Source organism: Vipera ursinii, assembly GCF_947247035.1.
Source record: "Vipera ursinii genome assembly, chromosome: 12".
Lineage (NCBI taxonomy): Eukaryota > Metazoa > Chordata > Lepidosauria > Squamata > Viperidae > Vipera > Vipera ursinii.
In genome coordinates, this window is record NC_139525.1 from 20,023,221 (window position 1) to 20,045,513 (window position 22,293).

The 22,293-nt window shown below is 44.5% G+C and overlaps 1 protein-coding gene across 2 annotated transcripts in view; it reads left to right on the forward strand.

Annotated features, from left to right (window-relative positions):
- The window catches only part of MSN (moesin), a 95,631-nt gene that overhangs the window by 63,280 nt on the left and 10,058 nt on the right, over window positions 1–22,293 (forward strand). For both annotated transcript variants that reach the window (XM_083372329.1, XM_083372330.1), the window contains exons 5-11: window positions 235–318; window positions 781–927; window positions 10,175–10,271; window positions 15,571–15,734; window positions 17,994–18,124; window positions 18,227–18,387; window positions 20,903–20,995. In XM_083372329.1, the coding sequence (XP_083228455.1) occupies window positions 235–318; window positions 781–927; window positions 10,175–10,271; window positions 15,571–15,734; window positions 17,994–18,124; window positions 18,227–18,387; window positions 20,903–20,995 (877 nt within the window). The remainder of the gene's footprint in view (window positions 1–234; window positions 319–780; window positions 928–10,174; window positions 10,272–15,570; window positions 15,735–17,993; window positions 18,125–18,226; window positions 18,388–20,902; window positions 20,996–22,293) is intronic.

Below are 22,293 nucleotides of genomic sequence, written 5' to 3' on the forward strand. Positions count from 1 at the left end.
CTGAGAGAAGAAATTTTTAAAAGCACACCATAGAGAGATTCAAACCATGGAGAGGGTCCATAAACCATTACAGTGTTATTTGCAGCCGACCTTCACGTCCCTTCTCTTCCACTAAGTGGAAACTTGGAGACTGTTTTAAGAAATGGCCGTGTTTGAACTTCATGTGGCTGAATAATTTGTTTTTGCAGAGCTGTCCATACATCCTAATATGTCTTCCATCTCTTTGCTCTTTAGAGTTTTGGAACAGCATAAGCTTAACAAGGATCAGTGGGAAGAAAGAATCCAGGTGTGGCATGAGGAACATCGGGGGATGCTCAGGTACAGCTGGGAAGAACAGAAGATCCTTTTATGGCTCAAAAGAGAGTATTATTTATGACTTTTAGAAATCCCCTTGTAAGGTATTCTACTTGCAGGGGCATCTGCAAGGTATAATAAAGTCTAATGATGCATATAAAAAGAATTGGAGCTTTGACCATACAGTTGCAAACCTCATCTTGACTTTCTTTTACCACAGCCTGCGGACACCCATCTACTCTTAAGACAGATGGGAAGATTGATAAAGTGTCTGTGTCTACCTGTCATGGCTGACCTAGTCAGTTGTTCCTCTAGTCTAAAGCAGACAACTCTATGCACTAAAAGTCACAATGCTGCAATCAAATGGGCAGTGCCTTCTCTTGGATGCAGTGCCAACCATTGCAAAAAAGAGGATGCTTTTGAGAATGCTCCACCAAAGCGTAGCTTTTAAAGTTAACATTTATTTTGCTTTCTTGGTCCTTTCAGAGAAGATGCCATCTTAGAATACCTGAAAATTGCACAAGATCTGGAGATGTATGGTGTGAACTACTTCAGTATTAAGAACAAGAAAGGCTCAGAACTCTGGTTGGGAGTAGATGCTCTTGGACTCAACATTTATGAACAGACTGACCGGTAACAAAACTATTCTCCTTAATCTTCTGATAGAGTGTATGGTATGTGTCTGTCTGTCTGTGACAGAGAGTGATTGAGAGACGGAAGGGTTTGTAAGAGCAGGACACATCTGGATCTGACCAAGTCACAGAAGTTGACAACCACCTTCTCCTTTGATCAACTAGATCCGTGGTGGTGAACATATGGCATGCATGCCACAGGTGGCACACACAGCCCTCACTGTGGGCACGCGTGCTGTCGCCCCAGTCCTAGGCCTTCAGCTGGGTTTTATAAATCCTTTTTGTTTTAGGCCTCTGCCGCCGTATGCAAAAAAAAGGTTTAATCAATCAATCAATTTCCACTTCTCACAGGAAAAAAAAAGATCTTGCAATGTTGGAATTGATTGATTGAACTTTTTAGTCCCATGAGTCTGCCATTACCACCACGGCCACGCCCACCCAATGGGCCAAGTCCACCCAGCACCCGACGATAAATAAGTGGGTTTTGGGTTGCAGTTTGGGCACTCGGTCTCTAAAAGGTTCGCCATCACTGAACTAGATACTGCCACATTCTTCAGAATACTGTCTGCAAGCAATTCTCTTTCTTTTTATTTTATGAGGTTACTGATAATAGGTTGTTCTATTGACTCTGTCTAGCCCTGTCTTAGCCAGAGTGACTCTTTGTGCTGGCATTGGTTTCTCATTAGCTGTTTCTAGTTCTCACACAATTCTATGAATCTACTAACAGTTTTTTACTGGAATCATTCATTCTTTTTTAAAAAAAGTTTTATTAGTTTTTATAAGGTTAGGGATAGAATGGGGTCAGGGTTAGGATTAGGGTTTAGGTTGGGGTTGGGGCTAGGGTTTCCCTGAGTAACATTTTCAATATTTAGCAAACAGGATATTGTCTGGGTACATATGTTTAAATAACAGTAATAGATATAGTAATAGATAGCAATAATAAATATGGTTAATTATCATAAACAGTATTAATTAATCAATCCATGGCATTCTTCTTACAAATATGTATTCAAAATTACATATCACATTCCTTTCTCTCTAATTCGTTTTCTACCATTGATAAAAATTATCCCATGTTTTAAAATAAACTGAATTTTCTTTCTCTTTAATTTCTAAAGTCAGTCTATCCATTTCTGCACATTCTAAAATTTTCTTGATTAATACTTCTTCAGTTGGTAAATTTTCATTTTTCCAATATTGGGCAAATACAATTCTTGCTGCTGTTAATACATGTAATATTAGATATCCGCTCTCCTTCTCATAGTTGGCTCCTATTATTCCTAACAGAAACAATTCTGGTTTAAAATCTATCGTTTTTTAGTCATCTTCTCCAACCATAAATATATCTTAACCCAAAACCGTTTTGCTTTAGGGCATGTCCACCAGATATGATAATAACTACCTGGCCTTTGTTTACATTTCCAACAATTATTTGAAGTATTTTTAAACATTTTTGCTAATCTCACTGGTGTCATATGCCATCTGTAAAACATTTTATACAAGTTTTCTTTATATAGCACTGCTTTAGTTAATTTAATATTTCTGTCCCATAGTTTTTGCCATTCTTCTAATTCTATAGTATATCCAAAGTTCTTTGCCCATGTTATCATTGTTTCTTTTACTTGTTCTTCTTCCATCTTTAAATTTAGCAGAAATCTATAAAGTTTCTTGACCAACTTTTTATCTGTTTTTAACAATATTTGATCAAATTCTGTCTGTTGTTTATAAAATCCTGTTGTTTTCACATCTTTTTCATATCTCATTTGAATTTACAAATATGGCCACCATGCTAAATCAATACCTTGTTGTTGTAAATCTTGTCTGTCTTTCAGTTTTCCTTCATTATCCAAAATATCTTTATAAGTCACAACTTTATCATAGTTAATTAAGTTTAGGTAAGCAAAAGCTTCCCTTGTTGAAAGCCATTCAAGTATCTTAATATAAATTTTTTCTTTTATTTTTTCCCATTCTAAAAGAAGTGCATTCCTTATAAAATAATTTTGAAAATATCTATGTATTTTATTCTTCCCGTACCACAGAAAGGCATGCCAACCAATCTGTAAGTCATGCCTCTCTAGGTACAATAGTCTTTTATCTCTAAGCATTATCCATTCTTTAAGCCATGTTAGAATAGTTGCTTGGTAGTATAACCTCCAGTCCAGGAGTCCAAATCCTTCACTATCTTTAGCTTCTTGTAGCATTTTCACTTTAATTCACACTTTTTCCCCTTGCCAGATAAATTTCAATACTGTGTTCAGTTCATCAAAAAAGGCTTTTCCCAGTCTTAACAGGAATCATTTGAAATAAGAAGAGTACTTTTGGTAAAATATTCATTTTCACTGTAGCTATTCTCCCCAACATTGATAGTTGAAGGTTTTTCCACTTTTCCAGGTCCAATTTTATTTGTTTTAGCAATCTTATACAGTTATCTTCTTTTACTTTTACACATCTTGCTGTTAATAGATTCCCAAATATTTAACTTTTTTAAGTATTTGAAGATTTCTTTTTTTGTAAGTTTTGATTTTCTGTTTTTCTGTTCTTTGTCAACACTTTAGTCTTTTCTCTGTATCAGGCCTGCCACTTCTCCAAATTTTTCTATTTTCTCCAGCAATTTAGTGCTTGTTTCAAGTGGCTCTTTCAGTATAAAAACCAAATCATCTGCAAATGCTTGAAATTGAATATTAAAATTTTCTGTATAATTTCCATTTACAATTATTCTAGCAGTCTGTTTATCGTAAATTTTTGGGATTGCATTTATAATTTTTTCCCCAAAGTCCATTTCTATAAGCTGCTGAAACATAAATTGCCAGTTTAGATTATCAAATGCTTTTTGTGCGCCAAGGAATATTAACGTCATCTGTTTCCCTGGATGAATTTCATAATACTCTAACACATCAAGGATCATTCTTAAGTTATTTTTTATCTGTCTTTTAGGCAAAAAGCCATTTTGATCTGTATGTATAAATTCAGTCAGAAATTTCTTAATTCTTTCTGCCATTATTGAGGCAAAAATTTTATAATCTGCATTTAATAATGATATTGGTCTATAGTTTTTTATTTGTGTCAAATCAGTATCTTCTTTAGGTATTAAAGTAATATTAGCTTCAGTCCACATTTTTGTTATTTTACCCTCCAAAAGAATTTCATTACACAGTTTTTTCAAGGTCAGACTTAATATATCTTGTAGTGACGTATAAAATTCTGCAGGCAGTGCATCTGGGCCCGGAGTCTTATCCTTTTTTCGCCTTTTTATGGCTTCTATGATCTCCATCATTGATATTTTTCCATTTAATATATTTTGAATGTTCTCTGGAATTTTTGGTAGGTCTGCTTTTTTTAAGTACTGAATTTTTTCTTTGGGGATTTCCTCTGCCTTATAGAGTATCTCATAGTAATCTTTAATGATTTTTTTCATTGTATCATTTTGGAACTGTAGTTCTCCTTTTGAATCTTGTAGCTTATTTATCATTTTTTCTTCTTTTACTTTTTTCAATCTATATACTAACCATCTCCCTGGCTTATTAGCATTTTCAAAGAAGTTCTGTTTAGTCCGTTTAATCTGTTGAGCCATTATTTCCATCTCGGCCAGGTTTAATTTATGCTTTATTATCTCCATTTGTTTCTTGAGTATTTCCTTTTGTGGAACTGTTTGTAGTTCTGATTCTAGCCTTCTGAGTTCTTCCCTCAGCTTTAACTGTAGTTGTTTCTTTTCTTTATTCTTTTTAGCAATGTAAGTTATAGCCAACACTCTGAAATATGCCTTAGCCGTGTCCCATACATTTTGAAGCGATGTTTCTTATTTATTTTTTTAAAAATTCCATTTCCTTTGTCACTAATTGTAGAAATTCTTTTTCTTTCAATATAGATTTATTCAGGGACCATCTTGGTTTTTTCTTGATTCCTTTCCAAGTCATTTTTATTGGGTTAGGGTCTGCCGAAATATTAGTTTCTATCTCCACTTCTTGCATCATCGTTTTCAATTCCGATGTCCATATCATATCAATTCTAGACCATGATTTATGTCTGTTTGAATAAAATGTGTATTGCAATTTCTCTGGGTTTTTCTCTCTCCATATATCTTGGATACAGAATTCTTCTATCATTCTTGAAAATGCTTTAGGTAATATATTTCCTCCTTTTCTCCCTTGTTTGGCGCTTTTATAGTCCAGAGTTCCATTTATTATTGCATTAAAATCTCCCATTATACAAAAATTTTGATAGTTTAGATCTAGTATTTTCATACATAGTTTTTGATAAAATTGTTCTTATCATTAGGTGCGTATATTGCTACCATCAGTATCTGTTTTTGATCCATCATAATTTCCACCATTAACATTCTCCCCTCTTCGTCCACATAAATTTGTTTGGGGTTCATCTTTTCTTTAATGTAAAAAGCTACTCCTCTTTTCTTTTGGGATGCTAGTGCGAAGTAGAGTTTACCAATTTTCGGTTGAAGGCAAATTATATCCATTTTTAATTTTTGTAGTTGTGTGAAATTTTTTCTCCTTTTTGAAGGAGAATTTAGTCCATTTATATTTATTGATAAAATCCCACACTCCTCCATCTGTTTCAGTTAAATCTAGGTCTCAGTCTTCTAGTCGATCTTATCTGTCTCTGGTCTCTTGGTCTTGCTCCTTCTTCTGAATGTGTATTTTTAATTTCTTCCTCCTCTCTATGTTCCTCTGTCCTGGTCCTACTTGACCTCTCAGCGGCTTTTGATACCATCGACCATGGTATCTTGCTGCGACGGCTCGCAGGGTTGGGAGTGGGAGGCACTGTTTTATGGTGGTTCCCCTCCTACCTCTCGGGCCGTTCGCAATTTGTATCGGCAGGGGGACAGAGATCTACCCCGAGGCCCCTCTCTTGTGGGGTGCCTCAGGGGTCAGTTCTCTCCCCCCTCCTGTTTAACATCTATATGAAGCCGCTGGGTGAGATCATCTGTGGCTTTGGGGTGAGGTATCACCAATATGCGGATGATACCCAGTTGTTCATCTCCACCCCGAGCCAACCCAGTGATGCCCTTGACGTGATGTCCCGGTGCCCGGAGGTGGTGCGGGTCTGGATGGGAAGGAACAGGCTCAGGCTTAACTCCTCCAAGACCAAGTGGCTATGGATACCGTCATCTCGTATGGTTCAACAAGTTCCATCTCTTGATGGGGGGGAGGCACTGCCCCCCTCAGAAAGGTCCTGCAACTTGGGTGTCCTCCCGGATTCACGGCTTAATTTGGAAGATCATCTAATCGCTGTGACCAGGGGGGCCTTCGCACAGGTTCGCCTAGTGCACCAGTTGTGCCCCTTTCTGGACCGAGATGCCGTATGCACAGTTATCCATGCCCTTGTCACTTCTTGCCTGGATTACTGCAATGCTCTTTACATGGGGCTGCCCTTGAAGTGCACCCGGAGGCTTCAGCTGGTGCAAAATGCGGCCGCGCGGGTGCTTATGGGAGTATCTCGATACTCCTATGTTACATCACTCCTGCGCAAGCTGCATTGGCTTCCGGTTACCCTCCGGGTGCGATTCAAGGTGCTGGTAATAACCTTTAAAGCCCTACATGGCTTAGGCCCAGGGTACTTGCGAGACCACCTGCTGCCATTATCAACCTCCCATCGCCCGGTTCGCTCCCACAGAGTCAGCCTCCTCAGGGTGCCATCGGCCAGGCAATGCCGTCTGGCAACCCCCAGGGGGAGAGCCTTCTCTGTGGGCGTGCCGACCCTCTGGAATGAACTGCCTCGAGAGCTGCTGACGGCCCCTGACCTTCGGTCTTTCCGCCATGACCTGAAGACTTGGTTATTCCAACAAGCGGGTCTGGACTATGTTTTTTAAATTTGGCTTTTATTGAGTTAAATTGTCATGTATCTATTACATTTATTGTTTAATTTTTTAAAAATTTTGTATTCCATGTTTCTTAAATTTTTTGTTGTGAGCCGCCCTGAGTCCTTAGGGAGAAGGGCGGCATATAAATTCAATAAATCTAATCTAAATCTAACTGCCATTTCTTCTTGTTTCTTTGGTTCAGGGTCGCCTCTTTCCAGAAAAGCTCTGTGATTGTTGAAAAACTCCAGTGCTTTAAGTGGTGTGTCCAATCTATATCTTTTTGTGTCCCAGTAAATTAAGATCCCTTCTGGAATCAGCCATCTGAATGCACTTCTCTAGGCACTTTATTTCTTCTGTCATAATTTGAGTTGATTCGATAGATCTGATCTAATTCTCCTTCCATTTGCGATTTTCCATTTCCTAAATGCGTCTGCCAGTAACTCAGTTATCAAACCTAGAAGATCCTCTTCCTTATCTTCTATTATATTTTGGAATCTTAAAAAGTATAAGGTCCATTCCATTTCTATGACCGCTAGCAAATCTTTTAATTCCCCGTTTATTTGCATCAATTTTTGATTTTCATCTTTTAAAACTTCTAGTTTCTGATCAACCTCAGTTGACTTATCTTCTATTTTTTGGATTCTTTGCTGGTTGTCTGTGATCATCTGTTTAACATTTTCAATTTGGGAATTCATATTGTTAATTTTTTTATTCATTTTGTCAAGGTCACTTTTCAACTCTTCATGGTTTTTCGTTGTTACTGCCGTCTGAGCAGCATTAGCCTCTTGAATTGCTTGCGTATCTTTCTGAAAGGTGTCCATCTTTTCTTGCTGGAGCATTGTAGCAGTTGATCTCTGATATACTGGACTTGCAGTGGCCGAGGCAGGAGCAGAAGATTCTTTTTTCCCAACTTTAGATAGGTTTGGGACGCTTATCTTTATCTTTAATTCATATGTTGTAGTCCCCCAATGGCAAAATTTTATAATCAAATAGGCTGCTAATAGTTAGGAGAGGCAAACTATAAAAACAGTAAAAGGTAAAAAAAGGAGGAAGAAAAAGAAAAAAATAATAAAAGCAGCAGGGCAAGGAACAAGGAAAGAAAATGCCCCAAAAGTAAAAAAAGAAAAAAATATAGAAAAAAGAAAAATGTCAAAATTATAATCCACAAAGTTCTGTTCTAGGGAGTTTCTTGGTATTCACTTCTTCAGTGACAGTTTATAACAGTTCCAAACCAGGCTGTATTTATGATCCAGGAGAGTCGGATGGCTCCAAATACGGTTTTATATATAATTATAGTCTATCTTGTAAACCAGGCAAACCAAAGAAGATTTTTCTTTCTCAGGCAAAATTTTCAAGGACCTTCAGATAAGTAGTGTCTGGGCATACAGCCAAATTTTAATCTGAGTTAGCTCCAATCAGGGGAAGCTGGATATAATTCTCAATTTTACCACTAGATGGCATTAGATGTCCATTCCCACCTTATTTTAAAAAAAGTAATTTAAAGATTTAAAAATTAAAAGTTTTGATGGCTTTCACACAAAAAGTAGACGCAAAAAATTCTATATAGCCAGAAGCTTCCCAAGTTATCCTTCTGTGCCTCAGATAGCTTTACGATATGGTAAGTTTCTAGTTTAGTTTTTAGTTTGCCAGGAGCTTAAACCACCGCTTGTAATTCAGGAGGGGGGAGGGTAAGAAAGAAAACTCCACCCCCTCCCTAAAACTAAGGGCTTTGCTCTCAAAAGCTGTTGAAATGCTGTTCGCCAAACTGGTATCCACTTGTAGAAAGAAAGAAAAAGGTATTCTCACCCAGCTCAGCTGTTTGCTTTCGCTTTAGAATTCTTCGTCTCTGACGAACAGCTGGTAATGGTGGACCGCATAGATGCCTTTCTTCCTGCCGGTTCCAAGGGCTGCTTTGGATGCAGCGGGCCCACTGCCGACCCGCGATCTTCAAAGATTCACCCTTGGGCAGTCGCCTCTACGGGGCGATTTTCAGTCCGATTGGACCCACCAGCTGGTAGAAATCAGACCCAGGGAGAGGAAGATCATTTCCCCGAGTCCATCTTGCAGCGACGTCACCAGAAACTCGGAATCATTCATTCATTCATTCAGCCGCCCAACCTAACGAAGTGGCTCTGGGTATCTTCTAATTCTAAAATTATAAAATAATTTAAAGTACAATTTAAAAAACATTAAAACAATAAAAACAGATGTAACTTGCTATCTAATCCCAACATAATTATTTCCCAGAAATTAAATTACTTAGGCTCAGAGGGATTTTGTGATTCATTTTGCTCTCATACTTGTAGTCCTTGAAACAGAAGTGAAAAATTTCTTCAGATTAAATAAGGGCGGGTTTTTTTGCTTCATGTTATATGAAGCTAAACTAATTGCTTGAATTGTCTCTGTATGGTTTGTATCTTCATAATACCTTCAGGCTGCAAGATTTGTTCTGGACAATCTTAATTTCATATATCAAAAGACTTGATATACATAAATTTTAATCACAAATTTTAATCACACTCTTCTAGCACAGATTTGTGCGGATGATCCTTGTCTTGTTAGATGACACCTAACCTAATGTAGAAAGCACAGTTTAAGTAAATGACACATGAGGATGCCTTCCCTGGCCTTTGTGGGGTGGGGGGTGCTGCACAACTTGTGCCAAAACAGAGGGGAGGGAGCGTATAAGGTGGCATTTTAAATTTTGGGCATTTCCCCCTTTCTCATCATATCTGCCCTTTTGTAGGCATCTATAGGGAGGATAAGAGACAATACAAGTAATCCTTGATTTGCAACCATTCATTTACCAATTATTTGAAGATACTGACAAAAGGGACTTATGACCACTCCACCCACTTCCAGCCCTTGCAGCCTCCCCATGGGAAAAAGGTCAGACTTGTGGTTCTTGACCACCAGCATGGGTTTACAACTGTTGCAACAGCATCCTGGGGTCATGTGATCACCACTTGGGACCTTCTCCACTGGCTTCCAGTAAGGAAGGTCAATGGGGAAGCTGGGTTCACTTAACAACCTCATGGTTCATTTAATAACTCTTAACAACTGTGGCAAAATTGGACGCAGTTCACTTAACAATCACCTTGCATAGCAACAGAAACTCAGCCCCTAATTGTGCTTGTAGGTTGAGGACTGCCTGTGCGCACAACATGAGGCCGTCCCACAAACGAGGCTGGTTGACATGACTCGGGGCTTGGGCTGCCTAGGATGGCACTCCAGAGTTTTGATAGGTCATTCATTTCATAGATCTGTTCAGTTACATAGTTTGGTGAATTTGGAATTTCCACTTAGCGTTTGCTAAACCCAAAGACTTTCATTGGTGGGAAATGTATAGTGGGTGTGACCAAAACCAAGTATTTGGAGTGTTGCAACTGTTCACTGAGGTTTAATTTTTGAAATTACAAATCATCTTTCACAGGTTAACACCCAAAATTGGGTTCCCCTGGAGTGAAATCAGAAACATTTCCTTCAATGATAAGAAGTTTGTCATCAAGCCCATTGACAAGAAAGCCCCAGTAAGTTACCCTTTACAACTTAACTGTTTTAGTATATTAATTTATTCAGAGATTAATATAATAAAAATGGAAATGGAAAATTCAGATCCTTGCAGCAGATTTTGTCGCTGAATTTGAGTTTCTTTATTGCGGTCACCAACCAGAAATAAGCACCAAGAACAGCAGGGCTGCATCAGCAAATCATTCAGGCTGGCCAAAGGAATAAAACAATAAAACACAAAACCAATTGACAGTAAAGATAATGAAAATTAACTGTTGGCAGGTTTTTGCAGGCAATAAAAGAGACTATAATGATGTATAAAGAGATGGGTCTGGCAGGGCAGGAAGTCATGTAAATAGAATTTAGAATGAGGACTTGACGAAGGAGAAGAGCGAACCAGCCTTTGGTGGCTCCAGCTGCACCTGGGCAAGGCCGAGCTGTGTGCAGGATTATCCTACAGATCCCTTCTTAAACAAACATGGGCAGCCACTGCATCAAGCTAATGATAAAATCTTCTAAATTTGATGTTTATATCTCAGTGATCTAAGGAGATGGGCAGTTAAGAAATACAAAATGACGGATGTGAGTCCCTCCTCTTAAGGTGGGGTCCTGGTGGTCAGTTGGCCCTGTTGCTTGCGTACCTCTTTCCCAGCTGCGTAGCAACGGCTCTGCCCAGGCTACTTGACGCCCTCTCGGGATTGGCGGTTGAATTTCCCAGACTTATGGTTCTGGGAGATTTTAATCTGCCTTCTCTGGGCGGTACATCGGAGGTGGCCCGAGAGTTCATGGCTTCCATGATGGCCATGGACCTGACCCAAATTATTCAGGACCCGACGCACGAGGGGGGAAACACACCTGATCTTATTTTTATCTCTGGGCAGTGGCTTAATGGTCTGGGGAGGGTTACTCCAACATCTCAACCCCTTTCATGGACAGACGATTATCTCCTGCGGTTGGGCCTCCGTCACGTCACCCCCCGCCCCCGTTGTCAGGAGGCAGAACCGACCAGATGGTTCCGCCCCAGGCGCCTGATGGACCCAGATAGGTTCCAGATGGCGCTTGGATTGATTCCTACCTCCCACAGCTCGGTCGAGTCCTTAGTTAATGCCTGGCAACAGGCTGCCTCGGAGGCTCTCGACCGCGTTGTGCCTTTGCGGCCTCTGACCCGGCGCAGGTCCCGGCTCACTCCTTGGTTCTCCAAGGACTTGCGGGAGATGAAATGCCGGAGAAGGGGCCTAGAGAGCATTTGGAGAACCAGTCGGTCCGAGTCTGACCAACACAGTTAAAATCCTTTTCTAGATCTTATCTTGTGGCAATGGAGGTGGCAAAGCGCGCTTACTTCACCACCTTCATTGCGTCCGCAGATAACCGCCTGGCCACCCTGTTTAGGGTGGTCCGCTCCCTTTTAAACCAAAGGACGGGAGAGGACCCCTTACGAGGATGGGCTGAGGAATTTAGTAAATATCTGGTGGACAAAATTGCTCAGATTCGGGCTGGTCTGGACTCTGACTGGGCAGTATCTGACGAGAGGAAAACGATGAGTTTGGCCGAGAACATTTGGGAAGAGTTTGATCCTGTGGACAGGATCATGGGGAAATTAAGTGCCGCCACGTGTTTGTTGGACCCGTGTCCCTCCTGGCTGGTCTATGCGTCTCGGGAGGTTACACGAGGCTGGATCCTAGCAGTTATCAATGCCTCACTAAGTGAAGGGTACTTCCCTGCCGCCTTGAAAGAGGCAGTGGTAAGGCCCCTCCTTAAGAAACCTGCATTGGACCCAGCTATTTTAAATAACTTCCGTCCTGTCTCCAACCTTCGCTTTCTTGCGAAGGTCGTTGAGAGCGTGGTGGCACGGCAGCTCCCTTTGGTTCTGGAGGAAACTGAGTATCTGGATCCGTACCAATCGGGTTTCAGGCCCGGGTATAGCACGGAGACGGCATTGGTCGCGCTGGTGAATGATCTCTGGCGGGCCCGAGATAGGGGTTATTCCTCTGTCCTGGTCCTATTAGATCTTTCAGCGGCTTTCGATACCATCGACCACGGTATCTTGCTGCGTCGTCTTGAGGGGTTGGGAGTGGGAGGCACCGTTCTGCGATGGTTCTCCTCCTACCTCTCGGGCCGTTCGCAGACGGTGTTGGCAGGGGGGCAGAGGTCAAGCCCTAGGCCCCTTAGTTGTGGAGTGCCCCAGGGGTCGGTCCTCTCTCCCCTCCTGTTCAACATCTATATGAAGCCGCTGGGAGAGATCATCCGTGGCTTCGGGGTGAGGTATCATCAATATGCTGATGATACCCAGCTTTTCATCTCCACCCCGAACCAACCCAGTGATGCCCTCGATGTGATGTCCCATTGCCTGGAAGCGGTACAGATTTGGATGGGAAAGAACAGGCTCCGGCTCAACCCGGCCAAGACTGAGTGGCTTTACGTACCGGCATCTCGTTTAGTCCAAGAGGTTCCATCTTTGGTTATAGGAGGAGAGATGTTAACTGCTAACATGGCCTGGTCAAAAACCATCACTGGTGATTTTGTTCCTTTTCATTTTTGATTTTGGGTGGCAGAGGCACAGCAGGGCATATAATGTTTACACATTATCCTAAGCCAGGGTTTATTTAGTCCTCATTAATGGCTGTGCCCCACAGATCACCCTGAGCGCCCAGCCTCTATTCTGCTGACTCAATGGCTGGGCTCCCCTAGGATTGCAGAAATGAGGATAGAAACAACTTGTGTTAAATATATTTAATTTCAGTTAAATAGCTAAAAGTTAGAAAGATACCTAATTTTGTCCTGGCCCCTTCCCTGCTGCTTGGAGGGGCAGCTTTTGGACTCTGCTGAGCTGCAGCTGAGAAAAGGTCATCGGGCTGTGCAGGCCTGGGCACTTTGCTTGAGGCGCTCACCCTGCCCGTTCCCACAGCTGTCCTCATTGCCCTTCTCCTACAGGAGCTTTGTAGTTGAGGGGGCTGGGTTGCTACCTTGATCCACTGGACTTTCTCCTCACAGTGAGCAGCTCTTCCCAGCAGTCTCTGGTGTTATGCAAATACAGTGCAGATGCAACTAGTGACTCATGCTGAAAGACCCTCCACATCCAAGTCCTGGATGGGTGAAAATCTCTCTTCCTCTGTTCTTGGTGCCTACTCGGGATGTCCCAGCAGTGTGTGTGGGGGTGTGCGCCAGGTCTCCTCCACTCAACATTGTCCTTTTTTGGGACTGAGGAAGCAAGCTTTCTCTGCTGCGGCCCTCGCTTTCTGGACCAGACCTCCCCACCTCAAGATAAAGAGGGCACCTGTGGTCCTGGAAGGCTTTGGGTCCTGGCCTGGAGCTGATGTTTATAATTTGCTCAAAGGCCCAAAAAACAATGCTGTTGTTTTTCCATCTACTGGATTATTTTAGTCTGGTTTGACTCTGTGATTCAATGTATTTAGCTGTTTGACGTTTTTCTTGGTTTTATATGCCTCCCCCCCTTTAGTTGGGTGATCAATAATGTCATTTAACTAATTTTAATTTTTGTCAGGAAAAGCTTGCTCCTGTGCTGCTCTGTAGAGCAGGGTTAGGGTTAGGGTAACATTCTGTTTGCCTTGAGACCGTCCTTTGCTGACTAAATTCAGTTCAGTTACCGATGTGCTCAGAGTTTGATCACAAATTGCTGTATCGGACATTTTTTTAGCTTTCTATGCGACATCCAGAAGTTCAAAAGTGTAGCATCCTTCCAACAGGAGCACAGACAGACTTCTCCGTTTCTTGCAGATTTACATTTCTAGCAGATTTAGTAAGCTTCTGGACAAGGATGTGCATGGAATGCAATATTTGTTTTGTTCCAAAAATTCTCCTGAGCACTTCCAGGTTGCTGCTGTTCTTGTGCATGAAGCACTTCCCTGGGGGTTCCAGGGTGATTCTGTGAGACTGGTGTGTTGCTCCCTTGGCCACTGCTGGCATTTCCCCCTCCCGCCTGCTCTTCACAACGCCCCCTCCTTCCTCCAGGCCTTGTGTGTTGCTGACCAAAACGTGCCTGTTTCAGGATTGGCACAACCTACCCAAAACCAGCTGTCCCACGCCCCAAGACTTGCATGCACCTTGGGCTCGCCCAGCTGTCTTGTGGGTTATTAGAAGGGATGCAGCCCAGGAAAACATTTTTGCAGGCATTTGGGGAAGGTGATCCTCTGGAAGGATTAATAAATTGAGGAGTCATTTGTGTACATTTACATCATGTGCACGTGTGTGGGATTGTGGAAATTACATGAATGTACACATATGATACAAAATATTATCATATGATGATGTCAGTGATGTAATTAAAAAGACAACCCACAATTTTACACATGCACAAAGGTTATCTGGAACCCATATAATCACATGGACTTAAATCCAGATCCAGGTTCCATTTTCAATTCTAAACAGAGGTCCATTAAATCAAGATCTTACTGTATACTGACAGCCTATCACCCACTGGGTCATTGTTTCAGTTGGTTCATCATTTCAAAGATATTTACTTACCTAAACAGATGAACACAATGACCCAGTGGATGAGCAAAAAGCTGAGGGAGCAGTAGCCATTTCCTATTTCCTGCCGGCTTCTCCATTGACTTTTCTTGTTGGAAGCTGTCAGGGAGAAAGTCAATGGGGAAGCAAGCAGGGAGGTTGCAGGTTGCTCAGATAAGTCTCCCCCACCCATGCACATCCCCCAGTCCTTTTGCTCTTGTGTCGAGCTAACCACCACCACCCCACACGTACCCTGTCCGATCTGTGCTGCATCCTTGTGTATCATCCTTGACCATTGCTTGCCTCTCATATATCCATTCACTCCCTCCCCAATCTGGCAGCAGCCACTTACCTGCCTTGCAACTGGCTTCTCTAGTGGCTTTGCTTGTGGGAAACTGGGAGGGAGTGTTGGAAATGATGATCATGTCACTGCAGCTGACCATGGTAAATTTCAAACCCCATGGGAGTCATGGGTCTCGGATTTTGGATACATTCTGTAAGTTTACCCATTTGAGGGTTTTTTTGTTTTTTTTATTCCCATTTATATCCCGCCCTTCTCCGAAGACTCAGGGCGGCTTACAATCTAAGCACAAATCAATGTGCTTAGCAATAGCCTTCATTCTATGTATATGCCTGTTACCTTGCTGTAAAAATTGTTGACTTATGGTGAAACAGATACAAGAATTTTAATAGTATATAGATGCTTACAAAAATAAATACTTGTTTGGAGATATACTTAATTTCCTAAAAATTACAGCCAGTGTAATCAAATTGTATTGTTACTTCTGGAGAAAAAAGAGGGCCGAGGAAAGCTGTATTCAAGGCTAACCCTGTCCCTTCTCCTTTGCAAAGGATTTTGTCTTCTATGCCCCCCGTCTAAGGATTAACAAGCGTATTCTGGCTCTGTGCATGGGAAACCATGAGCTCTACATGCGCAGGCGTAAGCCAGACACAATCGAGGTGCAGCAGATGAAGGCCCAGGCCCGAGAGGAGAAGCATCAGAAGCAGATGGAGAGGTGAGTTGACTGAGCACAGGGGCCCTTAAGCTACCCTCTGGTCTGGCTGGGCCTCTATGGCCAGGGATTCTCACAGCAGGTGGGTTGGGGTGCCAAGTCTTCTCATGGAAAAATCCTGCAACTGAGATGTGATCAGAAGAGCCAAACTCCCAAGTGACACATAGACAAATTGTGGCATGGGTGGAGGAATTAGCCCTTGTCTTGCAGATACTGCAAGGGGAGCAGTAGCTAAGTCTTTGAATGCAGAGTTCAAAGGATGATAACAAGGAAGACAGATGTGGAGGAGGATGTTTTTTATAGGGGAGGGGCATTTCAAGAACTCTTATTTCATAAGGGGGGGAGAGTCAAAGGCTCTTGGAGGTGTGTTTGAACAAAATCTTGGCGTAAAGGCAGCCTGCACTCTATTGTATACCAGAATAATTCTGCATAAAAGCACATTTTGGCATCTTAGGGATGTCAAACAGTAAAGTTGCTCTTTGCTCCTTCCTTCCAACAGGATACCCTGGTAGTGGCAGGATCCCACAGAAGACTGAGGGACTCTTGGGAGCTCCCAATGAAGCTTAAAGGCAGGGGTCCCTAACCGTTTTGGTTCTGTGGACTTGCGGCGGCGGCAGCTTCAGTGGTTTTGGCAGTGGCGGGGAATGGTTTCACACTTGCAACCTAAATCCTGTGCATGTGCAAATGAAGCTTGGCACATTCACCCGCTGCTTTGGTGGCCCGATTCCCAACAGGCCACAGACCGGTAATGGGCTGCGGCCTGGAGGTTGGGGACCACTGTTTAAAGGGACTCAGCAAAAGCAGGAGAATCCCTGATGCCGCTCCATGGCCTGGAAGGGTTCTCCTGGACTTCTAAGCAGGTTCCTTCAGCTTTTAAAAATGTGGAAAACCTGTTGAGGCAACCCAGGGAAACATGGTAGATTTTGAATTGAAAGTGTACAATCCCAAGGAGAGATCAGTTTTCCAGGCCATATTTCCAGGCTTCGACTCAATCCTGACAAGACTGAGTGGCTGTTCGTGCCGGCATCCCGGGAAATTCCGATTATTCCATCATTGGCCATGGGGGGTGAGCTATTACCTCCCGTAGATAGGGCCCGCAACTTGGGGGTCCTTCTAGATTCACAGCTCTCTTTGGAAGAGCATATTGGAGCTGTGACTAGGGGGGCCTTTGCCCAGGTTCGCCTGGTGCGCCAGTTGCGGCCCTATCTAGACCGGGATGCCTTGCGCACAGTCACTCATGCGCTCGTGACCTCTCGTCTAGACTACTGTAATGCTCTCTACATGGGGCTGCCCTTGAGGTCCACCCGGAGACTCCAGCTGGTGCAGAATGCAGCTGCAGCCGCGCGAGTTGTCTTGGGAGTTTCCCGATACTCCCATGTTACACCTTTGCTCCGCGAGCTGCATTAGCTACCGGTTGCTCTCCGGGTGAGGTTCAAGGTGTTAGTGATGACTTACAAAGCCCTTCATGGCATGGGTCCGGATTACCTACGGCAACACCTGTGGCCGGCGTCAACTTCCCTCCGTCCAGTGTGCTCCCACAGAGAGGGCCTCCTCAGGGTGCCGTCGATCAAAGAATGCCGATTGGTGACCCCCAGGGGGAGAGCGTTCTCTGTGGGCGCGCCAGACCTCTGGAACCGCTTACCGGTTGAGCTCCGGACGGCCCCCGACCTTCGCTCCTTCCGGCGCGATCTCAAAATTTTCTTTTTCAAACAAGCTGGCCTGGTCTGACGGGATGGGGTTGGGTTTTTATAAATAGTTTTAATTGTAATATGTATTAATTTTAAGGGCATAATGTTTAATGGTTTTTTAATTTTTGTATTCTATTTTTATTGTGTATTGCCCTGTTCACTGCCCTGAGTCCTTTGGGAGAAGGGCGGTATAGAAATCAAATTATTAAATTAAATTAAATTAAATTAAATTAAATTAAATTAATTTGAGATATGCAGATTAGGCAGTTGAATTAAAAGATTTGGATGAAACAAGTTTGCCCTGTCTTCCTTTGCAGTTTGTTTAGAACTCACTAGAGGTCTTCAGACAGAAATTGGTGGACGTGAGGTTATCCGTCAGAAGTATGCTAGGGGATCCTGTACTGAGCAAGAGGTTGGACTAGATGAGCTCTAAGACCATTTTCAACTTTGATTCTGTACCTGCAACTAAGTAGAAATTGTACACTGAAAGCTCTAAAGACTTCGCTAAGGCTTCGCAGCCCATTTTTTACATTAAAGAGGCAGTGAAATTGCTGTATGTTTCCTTTCCACTCAGGGCTTTGCTGGAGAACGAGAAGAAGAAAAGGGAGCTGGCCGAGAAGGAAAAGGAAAAGATTGAACGTGAGAAAGAAGAGCTGATGGACAAGCTTCGACAAATTGAGGAGCAAACTAAGAAAGCTCAGCAAGGTGGGAAGGAGGGCTTGCCTCAGGACGGGCCCCAGGAGAGGAGGGCTGTCTTCTCAGGCAGCGGGGAGAAGAAGGGCTGACGCTCTCAGCCTCTTTCTCCAGAGCTGGAGGAGCAAACACGCAGGGCGCTGGAGCTGGAGCAGGAAAGGAAGCGAGCTCAAGAGGAGGCTGAGAAGCTGGCCAGGGAGCGGCAGGACGCCGAGGAAGCCAAGGAAGCTTTGTTGAGAGCCTCCAATGATCAGAAGAAGACCCAGGAACAGCTGGTAGGTTGATTGCCTGGGGAAAGCTCAGCCGCTGTCTTGGGCAGCCCCAGGCACCTGGCAGTGCTTCCGAGCTGCCCAAAGGCCAGAGAAGCCTCACTGGTAGAGGGACCTGCATTTGTTGGTGGACAATGGGAAGGTCAACTCTGCAGCCAAAGTGGCCGAAGGGAGGTGCTGCTGTACTTCGCAGGACAGGGAGGAGGACGGCAATGTCCTTGGAAGTCTGGAAAGCATTCCCAACATCTCTCAAAAAGTTGCCATTGTAGTAGAACTCTTAGCATCAGGCAGAGGGAAAAGGATTCCTCCTGTCCATTTCATCATACATTAATTATATTGCCATTAATTTTTTCACTGAATTTAATTTTGGTTTCATCCAAGTCCCCAACCAACTTTCAAAGGGAAGTCCCCGACATGCCTTCCAAAGATGCCCAAGAGAAGTTGCACTTCTGGTGTGGGGCATGCAAAAACACCCCCACCCCAAAAGCAGCTCCCTGCTGCGAGTCACAAAAAGTGCAAAAGGCCCCCTTTTCCCATTGGATCAGCTCAGGCTTCCCGAGTTGGACTTCATCTCCTGCCAAAGGCTGCGGCTGATTAACAGAAAAACAATAACAGAATCACAGAGTTGGAAGGGACCTTGGAGGTTTCCTAGACAATCCTTCTGCTCAGGCAGGAGACTATATGATTCTGAATAAATGGTTGTCTCATCTCTTTTTGAAAACCTCCAGCGATGGAGCACCCCCAACTTCTGGAGGCAAGCCGTTCTACTGATTAATTGTTCCCACTGACAGGAAATTTCTCCTTAATTCTAAGTTTGATCTCTTAATGATCTTCCACTCTTCTTGTCCTGCCCTCAGATGCTTTGGAGAATAAGTTGATCTCTCTTCTCTGTGACAGAGTCTCAAATATTGGAAGACTGCTTTCATGTCTTAATCCTTCCCAATTCCCAAAAGCATTCATCATATAATTTATCCTCCTATCCCATAATCATCTTTGTTGTTCTTTTCTGGATTGTTTCTAGAGTCTCAATTTCTTTTTTGTATTGTGGAGGCCAAACCTGGATTCAGTATTCCAAGAGTGGTCTCACCAGTGTGGTATAAAACAATAATAATACATGTTATCTTGATGCTATCCTTTTGTTAATGCAGCTCAGGACTGCATTGGCTTTTTTGGCAGCTGTACCACACTGCAGGCTCCTACTTAAGTGATTGTCCATCAGAAGTCCCAGATCCCTCTCACACTTACTGCTGTTGAGCCAGGTACCACCTATTCTATATGTGCATTTGTTTTTTCTTGCCTAAGTGTAAAACCTTACTTTTCTCACCATTGAATTTCATTTTGTTAGATAGGGGCTTCTGGATCTTCATTTTGTTAGATAGGGGCTTCTGGATCTTCAGCCTAACTTCTAAAGTGTTGGCTATGCCACCTAGCTTGGTATCATCTGCAAATGTGATGAATTTCTCTTCTGTGCCCTCATCTAAATCATTTATGAAGATATTGAAGAGTCCTGGGCCTAAGATGGAACCTTGGGGTACCCCACTACGTACTCCCCTCCCTGTCAGTGTAGCTCCATTGAGGACTACACGTTGACTGTGGTTGGCAGGTCAGTTACAAATCCATCTGGTGGCAATGCTGTCTATCCCACATTTTTCTACCTTACCAAGAAGGCGGTAGTAGTCTACTTTGTTCAATGATTGTCAGGCCCCTTCCTCTCGAGGCTCTGGGGGTGAGACTCTTGTCCAGGCTGCCTTGCAGACAGATGTGCTCTTTCCTTGGGAGTGAAGCCACACTATTAACACCATTAAGAAATGAAGTGTGTTTCCTCTCTTCACAGGCAAAGCAGAATTCCAGCCTCAGAGAATAGTGCAGATTGTGAACCTTTCCAGGATCACTTTTCTTAGGGATTCTTCAGAAGCCTTGTTCTGTAAGAAGTGCTAAAGCAACAACAGTCTTTTTCAGCCTGACCCCTCCAGAAACATGAGGAAGGGAACTCCCCAAATCCAACCAGTTCCCACCCCCACGTTTTTGGACAGTGCTATGCTAAGATCCCCTTCCCTCTGTCTCTCCCATTCCTGCCCTTCCTCTCCACTTTGGCCCTCTTGTACACTTATAAGGCAGGTCTATTCAGGGGCTAGATCTCTGCAGCTGAGAAAACACAGAAGGAGCTTTGGAAGTAAGAGCAGGGAAAGAAAATGAAGAAAATCATCTTTTGCTTCACAGCTCACTGCCAGCAGCTGTGATTTAGCAGCTAATCTGGATGATATTAAAATGGGAGTGGACAGATTCATGGAAAGTTAGGCTCTCCATGCCTGCAAATATGGAGGGCTCTGACAAGTCCTGGAATCATGGCCTGGACACTGATGGTCGAGAAGCCACCCCAAAGGACTTGGGGTCCTTCCAGACACAGCTGGTGACCTCAGAGGCTGGAGTAGGTGGCCTTGGGCCTGAGGCTGCCGGGCTCCTCCTGCCATCTTTCTCAGCTTACAGGCTTTTGACTGGGGACGCTGTGTTCCCCTTGCAGACCACCGAGATGTTGGAGCTCACCACCCGGATCTCTCAGCTGGAAATTGCGCAACAGAAGAAAGAGAGCGAGGCGATCCTGTGGCAGCAGAAAGTGAGTCCCCATTGCTCTCCTCCCCTCTGCCCACTTTGCCCGCCCAGAAGCCTGCTGGGATTGGTGAAGAGAGGGTGCTGGGGAACTGGAATAATTTTCAAAGAATGCCCGTTTTTGTTCCAGAGAAGTGGGAAAGCCCAGGGGTGGGGGTCCAGCCAATCTACACTGTTGCTGGCAGTTTGTGCATATAAATACATACAGACATGACTCCTTGTTCTCCAAACTTTGCTCTTTCTTCTCCGTGCGTGCTGCTTTGGCTCATTTTGCAGGAGATTCACTTGTCCTTCTGGGGCGAGGAGCACAAGGGCTCTCTGCAAGTTTCAAAGGCCCATGGAGGCCTGTGGGTCTCAGGGAACTTAACTCGCTTACACACATAGAGTAGTCAGAAATTGCCTCTCAAAGCAAAATAAAAGTGGCTGTATACAGTTTGTACAAACATTTTGGCTTGCCTATTTTGGACACTGAAAAATAGCCTGAAAAAATCCTGTCATTTTTTTTTCCCCCCCGGCTCCAAAGATGGCGGACGCGCTGGGGAGAGCTCCGTAGCCCCCAACGGTAAGGCGTCCCCCCAGGAGCCCCCCAGGGATGTCAGCGGACCCCTGGGGTGGGGCCAGAAATTCGGGCAGATGAGCTGGGCAATGGTGCCGCCCGCTGCCTCCCGAAACAGCTTCAGGGGTGCCGGGACATCTCCGCCTCGCCACCTGGGCCGTTGGCAACCGTTATAAACGGGGGCCAGCGCCTCTGCCCTGCCTCTACCGCTGTTCATGCTGCCGTGCAGGGGCGGCGTCTCCGCGGATCAGCTGTGCGGCGGAGGCGCCTACAGTGGCGATGGCGACGACTCCCCAGCTCCAGTTCGGTCGCCTATTTGGGGAGCCGGCAGCCACGATGGCAGTGGCGGCAGGGCTTCCCCAGGCCCGCCCCCTGGCCCTTGGCAGGCATCCAGGAGGGGCCGGAGGCTCTGCTCTGCCCCAGCCCCCTGATCGGCTCCTGATCGGCTCCCGGGCGGCAGCGGCGTCTCCGCAGATCAGCTGTGTGGCGGAGGCGCCGGCGGCGAGGACTACAGCGGCGACTACAGCGGCGATGGCGACGACTCCCCAGCTCCAGTTCGGTCGCCTATTCGGGGAGCCGGCAGCCATGATGGCAGTGGCGGCAGGGCTTCCCCAGGCCCGCCCCCTGGCCCTTGGCACACATCCAGGAGGGGCCGGAGGCTCTGCTCTGCCCCGGCCCCCTGATCGGCTCCCGGGCGGCAGCGGCGTCTCCGCGGATCAGCTGTGCGGCGGAGGCGCCAGCGGCGAGGA